Genomic DNA, 10,291 nt, shown 5'->3' with positions numbered 1-10,291 from the left:
CTCTTCCCTTGTCCTCTAGCTGAGCAGCTCCAAAACAATTCTGAGAGAGACCCAGGACCCTGCGTGGAACTCAAGCCAGGACCCTCCATCCCTGATGTCCTACTGCTGCTAACCTGCTGCAGTCATTGCGTTGTTGTCCTTGTCTTCCAGTTCGTGACTGTAATTAACTTGACATGTGCCTTCACAGTGCTCTTTTGAACCATGAACTTCAACCTTTGTGGTTGATGGGTCGCTGATCCCTGCTGCGCCCATCTGCATTGCCTTCTAGGTGTGATGGTGGTGGTGGCTGCCTGCTCCTTGGCCAAGGAAGCCGTGTTTGGGTTTGGCAGTGTCTCCCTGGGCGGGTTTACACGTGGTGCATGGTGGTGGGACCGATTCTGTCGAGGCTTCTCAACAGAATGAGTATTTCCCGTGTCCCCAGGCTCGAGAGTGGCTGTCCCTGGTGAGCTGCTGTCTTGCCGAGCAGAGGGAGCGGGTCTTTGCTATGCTGGCACGCCAGCTCGTGCATCTGCGAGGTTGCCTTGGCTACCAGCTCATAGTAGCCGAGAGGAGAGCTCAAAACAGAGGGCTATCTTCCAGCCGCTTCCCTTCTGTCTGCGGAGGTTTTGCCATTCCCTCATGGAGAAATCTGGGGGTTCTGGCTCCTCCGAGCTTTTGAGCACGGGCTCTCTGCATTTCACCCGAACACTGGTGGTGCCGTGGTCTCTCTGAAGTCTGCTTGGTGCCCAGCTTCTGACCAAGCTCATTCAAAGCCAAGCTTTTATATTTTTTAGTGACTGTATTCAGCATTGGCTGTTCCTGGGGATGCCTGGGGGGTGTAGGCACGGACCTTGGCCTTTGCAGGGTCCCACCCTGCTAACCCACGCTCCTCCTGGCCAGAGACTGCTGTGAGTAGATGCATGCGTTTTCGTGAAGGCTGAACACCTTGCTTTGGAGTTGGGGGAGGGACTCCAGTGAGGGCTCGGGGCTGTGCATCCTTGGAAGTGCCCCTTCAGATAGGGAAGCACGGCCAGAGCTCCTGCCTGGGGTCTGAATGTGACGGGGGGTATTTTTCCAGCCACTGTGTGCCTGGGGCCTGCTCTGCAGCCGGTTAAGTTGGTCAGGAGTCTTTCTGTGCTGGGCAAGACCTTTTGGTGGCCTCCAACTCAGCCTAGCTCTGCAGTATGCTCGGCTTCATTCTCCACCCTTTTTTACAGGGTTTCTTTACCCTTTGTAAGAAGTGTGGGTAGGGTAGCAGAGCTCTTGGGAGCGTGCTTTTTTCCCCAGGGCTGGGAGAGTTTGGAAACATGAAGCTCTTCACGCCCCTGGAGAAGATTTGAGTAGTCATGGCTGTTGCGAAGAGCAGGGGCTGGTGTCCGAAGCCTTGGGAGCTGCTGCTAGACCCTACTCTGATGTCTCTCCTCCTTTGTGTGCTCCTTTAAGCTTCCACTGTGAAGCCTTCCTTGGGGGTTACATCACCAGCAGACCTTCTCCGTGCTGAAGGTTGGGATCAGCTCATGTGCTCCTGGTTGCCTGTGTTGAAAGAAGCCCCCGCTGGAACACCCCTGTGCCTGCTCTGGGGTGAAGGAGGGGGTGCCCGTTTCTGCCACATGTGTTAAAAGTCCATGCACTCGTGCTCCTCCATTGCTAGACGGGCTGCAAGGACAGCAGTGGACTGGAAGCAGGGAAAAGAGCCAGGATGGGGTTGATGTCTGTGGTCTGTGTCCTTTGCAGAGAATGAGCCGCCCTGGGGGATGCCCTGCACTCAGCTCCTCATCTTTGTTGCCACACCAGGCTGTGATGGGTTTCCCAGCCTGGACTCCAAGGAGAGTTGTAAGTGTTGAGGTTGGGAGCGGGAGGGAGTGACTGGAGCGGGTGTGCAGCTGTTTCTGTGCCAGTCAGTTGGAAATAGCACCGTGCAGCACTCACCACCCATTTTAGAGAGGCAGAAATCCTCACTGTATTAATCAGAAACTGGGGCAGGGAGGGAGCAACTTACCTGAGGGTGCTAATAAAGCCGTGGGAGAGGTTTAAAATAAAAAAAAAAAAACCCAAAAAACAACAACAACAAAAAAGAAAATCGTTTCTCTGGGATCCCAGGGTGTAGTCCTATATCAAAACCTGTGCCTGGTGCTGCTGCAGCCCCATTGCTGGGGCTGTCGTGGCCCGTGGCAGTGTGTGATGGAGCGCAGGACCTAATGCCACCTTGGATGCTGTGTTTCAGATAAGCTGTCTGTCTCGGAAGGCTCCTTGCTGCTCTCCGCAGATGCTGTCTGGGGAGCGCTCAGAGGTGAGGTGTGCTTTGTGCGGGGCATTCCCGCTCTCCCTGCCTCAGGCCTGTGGGGATGTCTCTCTCTGCCTCTCTCTTTCCGTAGACTTATTTGTTAATTGAGCTCTGTTCCTTTGGGGGACTGCGTGCTGAGAAATGGACTATGTGTGGTTTTCCTGCAGGCCTGGAAACGTTCAGCCAGCTCGTTGGGAGAGATGAGAACGGCACGGTGAGTCCTGGCTTCATCTCCTGGGGACAGTCAGCTCTCCATAATGCTCCTGCCTCCATGGGGACAAGCTGAGGATTGCCGGGATGCTCGGGATGAGGGGGGTACCAGCGGCGCAGCACAGCCTCTCCAAGGGCCGAGTAGAGATTCATGAATCGAGCCAGATCCCCACTTCTGAGTGGGGACAGCATTGCAGCTCTTTCTGGCTAGCTTGCACTCAGGGCAGTGAGGGTACCCCTCCTCGTCCTGCCAGCCCTGGGGACAAAGGTGACCCTGGTTGTCTCAGGCTAATGACTGTGTTGCCCAAAGCCCTGCTCACTTTCTTCCTGGTGTTCTCTGCGTGCAGTACTACATCAACAAGACAGAAATCGTGGACTTTCCGCGCTTCCCTCACCGGGGACTGTTGCTGGACACCTCTCGTCACTACCTGCCTCTGAGAGCCATCCTGGAAACTTTGGTAGGGTGCCTGTGCTGGGAGACGAGGTGGTTTAGTTGGGTGTCCCTTCCTCTGCAAGAACTGAGGTCTTCTTGAGTGGCCTACAGGGCTTTATGGTTTTTTTGTGTTGCTCCTTTCCAAAGATCCTAGGAGCTGTCTAACTTGTAGGTCACTGCATCTACATCATTGAGGAAGAGCTTGTCAAACCTAGGCTTTTTGGAGAAAACCAGTTTGCTTGTCCCTAGATGAAGCAGCAGGCTGGGGTGGGATGGTAGCATGACCTCAATTCTTAATATACAGATGTGCATCATGGAAAAATGCTTCCGTGCTGTAGGTCCTTCCCGGTGCCCATGGCTGTGTGTGCTCCCGATGTAACTCACAGCTGCCTCGTATGGGTGATTTCTCAGCTCCCTTTGTAAACAGGATAAGGAAGAAAACCCTGGGGCATCTTGGATTCCTGCAATCCAGATTACTTTCCAAGGCTGGGTTGTTTCTGAGAAAAGGGAAAACACTCACTACTTCCCAGCCGCGTTAGACAAAGGTGGGTGGTGGTTTTGTGTTCATCTCAAGCAGAATTAAACTTCCAGGTGTCCACCATGGGCTCAATTATAGGGAGAACAGGGATCATGTTGTGAGCAGAAGTACTGCTGGCCCTCTGCAGCTCTTTGTGGTGCTGACGTGTTTGAAGAGAGGTGTCCGAATCCTTCTTGGATCCTGGGGAGCGTTTAGAGACTCTGCCTTGTCCTTCTGGAGCACAGGGCCCTTGTCCCCTTTGTGTGGCAAGCTGGGTGACCTTTCAGAAGGGACGGGGCATGTTCATCATTGCTGCTGTTCCTTCCTAGGATGTCATGGCTTACAACAAGTTCAATGTGTTTCACTGGCACATTGTGGATGACCCATCTTTCCCCTATGAGAGCTTCACCTTCCCAGAGCTCAGCAAGCAGGTAACCCACCCCGATCACCGTGTAGCCTCCAGCCCAGGGCGAGCAGATCCTTCCCTTGGCACCTGAGCAAGACGCCGAGATTTCCTGTGTTCCCCCCAGGGAGCCTTTAATGCCATGACCCACGTGTACACTGCCAGTGACGTGAAGACAGTGATCGAGTATGCCCGGCTGCGTGGCATCAGAGTCATCGTAGAGTTCGACACTCCTGGGCACACCCTCTCCTGGGGTCCAGGTGAGGAGCAAAACCCTGCTTGCTGCTGCTGTCAGGAGAGTTGTAGTTGTACCGCAGGGAGGAAGGGGATCTGGATCCCAAAATCCGGGTGTGGGCAGCCGTGTCCCACGGGCTAGCTTTGAGGAGGAGCAAACCAGCATCTAGGGGAAGGAGGACCCAATGGTCCAACTTCTGGAACGAAATCCGAAGGGAAAACGTTTCCATCTCTTCTTGGATCCAAGCTGGGTGATTTTTTTGGGGGAACATCTGCTCTGCCAAAACCAACATCGTGGGTATTGCAAGGATCTTGGGTTTAACTGGGGGTACAGCTGACCAAGCTTCCTTGCTCTGCTCAGCTGTACCCCAGTCCTGACACGCCATTCTCTGCTCGAAGAACTGTAAGTGCTGCCTCTTCCCTGTCTGGAAGTGCAAGAAGCTCCGGGGAAATGTTGCCTTGTCTTTCTCTCTCCTTCCAATGCCGTGGCCCGCACCCTGTGTGTGTGGTCACAGCCAAAACTGTGGCTGCCCCCAGCTCCCCGTCTGCAGCAGGTTCGTGGAGCTGGGAGAGGGTGCTGGGGTCTGCACTGGCATTATCTTTCCCCAGCAGCTCTATGTGTGGTTTCCCGTAGGAATCTCCCCAAAAAAGCAGTGGGGCCCACCATGAGAGATACCAAGGGGAAACCTGGGAAGGGTGGAAGCTGTAGCATGCTGCAAGGATTTGGTGTGTCTGTGTCCCATCCTCATGGTAGCTGTTGCAGGTGGGGAAGAAGGGGTGTCCAGCCTAAAAGCCCTGCTGATCTCACCTGGGAACACGTGTTTGGGGCAGCAGTGGATGTGCGTGGGGGGAGTACAAGAGGAGTGCAGAACACTCCCCGTCAGGTCAAGCTTCCTGAGCCGGAGATCATTTTTCTGCTGCTGTGTTTATGGCTTGTGCACCATGCCTGGGTCTTAGGTCCCCTGGCAGGCCCTGGGCCATGCTGAGGAGGGTCCAGGGGGGTTGTACAGGGTGATGTGGCCACATTTAGCCCCTTCCTCACTGTCCTGTCTTTGTTACGACCCAGGTGCTCCGGGCCTCCTGACTCCCTGCTACTTGGGCAAGGATCCTTCTGGGACGTATGGGCCCATCAACCCCATCTGTAACAGCACCTACCAGTTTGTGACCAGTTTGTTTCAAGAGGTCAGCGCTGTGTTTCCAGACTTCTTTCTTCACCTCGGTGGCGATGAGGTGGACTTCACGTGCTGGTAAGTCTGAGATCAGTCTGGGGGGGAAGTTACCTGGGACTGGAGTCCCAGCCCATTGCTTTTTGGTCATGATTGTCTGCAGATCTTTGGTGTCCTGCTCCCCCAGGCTCTGTATGTTGGTGCCTGGGGTTTCTGTGCTTGTGGTGATGCTGGTTGTGGGAAGCCGCTGGTGCTGGTGCAGCCACAGCTCTTGAAATGCCGGGGCTAGCCTTGGACCAATGTGGGAAGGACTTGGCCACGTCTTGGCCTTACTCCACAGCTCGGGTTGCAGTGCTTTATATTCTCTCTGGCACACAGGAAATCCAATCCAAAAATTCGTGCTTTCATGAAGGAGATGGGCTTTGGTGAAGATTACAAAAAATTGGAGTCGTTCTACATCCAGAGGTAAGGACGGTTGCATCCTGGGCCTACAGCTGCAGTATGTGACCAGCACAAATGTCTTCTGCTGTCTTGGGGATACCAGATCTCCTTTTCAGCAGAACGTCCATTCGGGCATGTCTCCCTGACCCCAAAGGGAATAGCCTCGCCGCGTTGTATTGGGAGATTGATGACAAAAAAGCCTGGGACTGAGGAGAAAGAAGCCACATAAGGGGCCGTGCTTTTTCCCTTCTTCAGAAGTACCTTCATGTCCTGCTGTGGGTGTTGGGAATATCGGTGTATGCAACCAGCAAAGAGAGGGGAGTGTAGTTAGAATGACCCAAAACTCAGTACTTTTTCCACTCCAGGCTTCTGGACATCATCTCTTCCCTCGGCAAAGGTTATATTGTGTGGCAGGAGGTGTTTGACAACGGAGTGAAGGTGAGAGCCGCCTGCTTTCCTGAACGCCTGTGCTGGGGCAAAGAGTGCCAGCAGCCCAGCCAGCCACACCGGTGTGCTCTGGGGGTGCCGTGCTGGGGCTGGCAGGGGATATTCTGTCATGGGAGTGGGGTTGATGGTGGTGCCAGTGAGCTGCCCTCATGGTGGCTTTGCCACAGTGCGCTCAATGGTCTCTTCCCTCCACTTTCTTGTATATACACTCGCAAGAGGCAGGTTTTAACCCTGTCCAGGACACTGCACATGGGCTTATCCCTCCCTCTATTGCTTCTACAAACCAGATGGGAAGTGGCTCAAAAGTCAAACCAAAGTCTGCCTCTGTTTCCCTTTGGGGATGTTCGTAGCTGTGGACGGGTCAGGGCACTCTGCTTCTGAGGGGAGGTGCTGCTCTTGTTGCCACGCTGTTCCCGCGCACGGGGCTCACGTGTGCTCTTCAGATGAGGCCAGACACCATCATCCACGTGTGGAAGGAGAACTCCACGCCGTACATGGAGGAGATGGCGAATGTCACCAAGGCTGGCTACCGGGCGCTGCTCTCCGCCCCGTGGTACCTCAATCGCATCTCCTATGGGCAGGACTGGATGGCAGCCTACCAGGTGGAGCCCTTGAAGTTCGAAGGTGTGTTCCTTGTGTCCCTGTCCCGTATGGCAGCTGACTTGTCACTTGGAGGTAGCGCCAGGGCTGGCTATCTCACAAATCCGTTCTCACTGCTGGTGTGAAGGTGCTTGAGTGACCGTGTCCTTGGTTCATGTGTTATGTCCCGTTCCCTTGCTGCTGGCAGAAAACAGCACTGCTCTCCCCAAGCCCAGAGTTTGAAGTGGGGGCTTCCAGAAGGGCAAGTTACCGCCTCCGTAGCTGAGCCACTCACTGCTGTTAGAGGTGCCTCTGTGGGCAGGGTGATAAGTCACCCTGTTACCTTACAGCAGCCCATCACCTGAATGCTGTGTCCTCTGGCAGGCAGCCCTGAGCAGAAGGATCGGGTGATCGGCGGAGAGGCATGCATGTGGGGTGAATATGTGGACGTCACTAACCTGGTCCCCAGGCTCTGGTAAGGGAAGCCGTGGGGAGGTTAGCTCGAGTCGTGTGGGGCAGGGCTCAGGCCCTTTTTTCCATCGGCACAGAGCGACGTGCACCGAACGCTGCGGTTTTTATCTGCACGTGGTGCTTGTCCCTGTCCCCTGGCAGCGCCTCTGTGCTGGTAATGGCTTCACTGAGGCTTAAATGAGGGTTTGCACGGCTGTAACCTGCTGCTGCTGCAACCAGTATGTGTTTAATGCTGGTCTCTGTCCTGTCGCACGTGCCTAATTGGTCTTCTGGTATACAGAAGCCACGTGTCGTTGTGTGTTGAAGGACTTTGGTCGGGAAAGCGTTTGGGAGCTGAGGGCTTTGTGCGAGAAGCTTTCAAAGCCCCTCCTGACCTGACTGCCTCTCTCCCTCATTCCTCAAGGCCGAGAGCTGGAGCTGTAGCCGAAAGACTGTGGAGTAACGCGACCGTCAGGGACCTGCAAGATGCCTATGTGCGGCTGGCCGACTTCCGCTGCAAGCTTCTCGGGTAACCGTCCCTCCTTGCAGCCGGATGCCGGCTCAGGGGGACAGCGCAAAGGCCGCCCTCTCTGGGGCTCAATCCCGGGGAGGGCTATGAGGGTGAAGTGGGCTTTCCCCGGATGCAAAATGACCCTTGTTTGTATGGGAAGTCCCGAGCTTTTCTCCTGCCTGTGCGTGGGCAGAGCTTGCTTTGTGCAGCGCTGGAAGCGAGCCCCTGCTGCCAGCGTGGGCTGGTGGCTCTGCCGAGCAGAGGGTTTCGTGCTGAGGAAGGGGGACCCGTCAGCTATAGCCACCCCTCCTGCAGCACCAGCTTCCCCCAGAAAACCTGCCCGTACCCCGTGCTCCCACACGTGAGCAAAAAACCGAGTCTGTAAACGCAGGATGAAAGCCGCTCCCTCCTTGTTGCGCCTGAAACGGGGCAGCAATGGCCACCCTGCGCTCCTCTGACCACTCGGACCTGACCATGGGCTCTGCCTGTGCCCTCCGTGTAACGTGGTCTCTGCTCTCTTTCCAGGCGTGGTGTCCAGGCACAGCCTCTCTACGTAGGATACTGTGAAAATGAATTTGACGGGTTTTGAAGGGAGAGTCCTGCTGCCCTTGGTCGTTGTGCACGCAGGAGGAGTTGATCCCTCGCTCTCAAAAGCCGCTGGCTTGGCAGAGGGACACCTCCCCGTCCCCAGCTTCTGCTTGTGCTTTGTTGCAATGAACTTTTTTTTTTCCCCCTTAGTGTGCACTCTTTGCTTCTTTTTCTACTTTTATTTCTTTAAATCTATAAATAAATGACCCCAAAGAGGAAAAAGGTGCCTCTCCATGCTTAGCTGGGGCTTGGGAGTCCGTGCAAGGGTTATTGCTAGCAGGAGATGGGTAGGGCTTGCTCCAGAGATGCTGGTGGAGGAGCATCTGGCTGTGCCTCGTCCAGTGGCTCCGGAGCTCGCTGCGTGCCTGCTCAGCTGGACAAACCGCGTTTAGTCTCTGCTGCTCTTGCAGACTCCATCCCTGCAGAGAGAAGGTGATGAGAAGGTGTGGGCTCCTCCAGTCTTCACCTTGACCCCCTTCCATCCATACCTGGATGTGGTGGGAGGTCAAGTGTGCCAGGATGTTCCCGCGTGGTGATACCCCCACCTTGGTTTTGCTTCTGTGGCTGTCCATGCACCAGCGGTCAGCATTGTGGTGGTCCTGTCTTTGTCTCCTTTCTCTCTCTCTGCCCCTATGTCCAGGCAGCAGGTTTGCCTGCAAGCTGCCACCATCTCTGCAGACGCTGCCACCTCCTCCTCTGGCTTCTCCTGAGAAGAAGACACCCTGAAGCCTCTCCAAGGAGACCTCAAACCTACCGATCCATCCTTCTCCTCCTCTGTTGTCCTTGGAGTGAGGAGCTCAGCTCTGCATCTGAGGCGGGTTGGGTTTGGATAGCATTTTCCTTGAAGAGCCTGGTGGGTGCTGCTATCCCGGGGAGCTGGGACAGTTGTGGTTCTCATCCTTTGGTTGGGGTTGCCACGTGAGAAACCATGTTCAGCTTAAAGTGGGGAATCTGCCGGGGAGAAATCCTGGCTGATGGGACTGTTGTACATGTGTCTTGGTCTTACATGTGTGAGTTCTGCTGTTCTGGCTGGAAACCTTTTACCATTGAACTTTAATTTAAAAATACTGAATTAACTTGGAATTAAAAATATTCAGAACTTGTTGAGTCTTGCATTTCTTACCCTCCTCCTAGGTGATAAATCTTAAAGGCAGGGAATAAAAGATTGTGAAGCCCAGCTGCCCCGGAGCAGGGAAGTTTAGCCAGATTTGGGAGAAAGGGGGATATTTTTTCCCCCTACTCTGGGTGGGAATGGAAGGGCTTCCTTCCTCTGCCCTGCTTCCCCGGTGAAGATGCTCCTCTGCTTCCTCCAACTCTCTGTGCGGAATGCATGTCCCTTTTTGCTGTCGTTTTGGTTGTAAATACTCTCCCGGTCTTGTGTTTAAGGCTGAGTGGAGCGAGCCAGGATTGCCCATCTGCCCACGGCAATTCCCTTAAATTGAGCAACCCAGAAGCCCGAAATAATAATAGCTGCTTCCTTTTGCTGGGGTTTGATGTGCTGTCAAGTCCTGAAGAGCTCCAAAAAGCTGCTCTAATCCGTGCTCCTTCCTCCCCGCCGGGCCTGGCGCGAGCGAACGCTGATGGGCTGAAGCTTTGTGGAAGCTTCTCGTCCCCGTGAGGACCGGGGTACCACTCCTCTGCGCTCCAGCCCCAGCACCCACGTCCCCCCTGATGCCACCCAGCGTCCCCACGACAGCTTTTGGGGTCAGCTTTGGGACACGTTGCCCTACAGCGCAAGCGCTTTGGGAATTTGCAGAGCAGGAGCTTCACCCTCTGGTCCGTGCCGGTGTCCTCCAGCGCTTTAGACCTCAGGGCGCTGATTTAAGAAGTGCTAAAAGCCACGAGGGGCGTCTGCTTTCCTTCCCTGTTTGCGTTTCGGGGCCAGCCGGGGTGTTGCGTCCGTCTTCCTTTGACGCGCTGGAACCTCGGCTCCATCCCTGCGCGGCCGCTTCTGCCTGGCTCTTCCCGCAGCCGCGCTCTTGGGGGGGTGCCCAGGCACAGGGGAAGGGGGTCAGGACCCCCGCCCCGGCGCGCCGGCTTCCTTTCCAC

General features: G+C 55.2%; 1 protein-coding gene across 1 annotated transcript; it reads left to right on the top strand.

Moving 5' to 3' along the window:
• Positions 1-1,713: 1,713 nt before the first annotated feature.
• Positions 1,714-8,243, top strand: HEXA (hexosaminidase A (alpha polypeptide); the record flags this gene model as incomplete). Its single annotated transcript, XM_010289152.1, has 13 exons — positions 1,714-1,812; positions 2,204-2,269; positions 2,431-2,477; positions 2,821-2,931; positions 3,753-3,854; positions 3,954-4,086; positions 5,127-5,307; positions 5,605-5,691; positions 6,033-6,105; positions 6,558-6,738; positions 7,078-7,168; positions 7,568-7,672; positions 8,180-8,243. Coding segments are annotated over 13 exons (1,340 nt in total), but the record flags the coding sequence as incomplete, so codon positions are not given.
• Between the last annotated feature and the right edge of the window lie 2,048 nt (positions 8,244-10,291).

Source organism: Phaethon lepturus, unplaced genomic scaffold (genome assembly GCF_000687285.1).
Source record: "Phaethon lepturus isolate BGI_N335 unplaced genomic scaffold, ASM68728v1 scaffold26096, whole genome shotgun sequence".
NCBI classification, from domain to species: Eukaryota; Metazoa; Chordata; class Aves; order Phaethontiformes; family Phaethontidae; genus Phaethon; species Phaethon lepturus.
The sequence above is the reverse complement of the archived record's forward strand: the minus strand, read 5'-3'. Positions and strand labels throughout refer to the sequence as shown.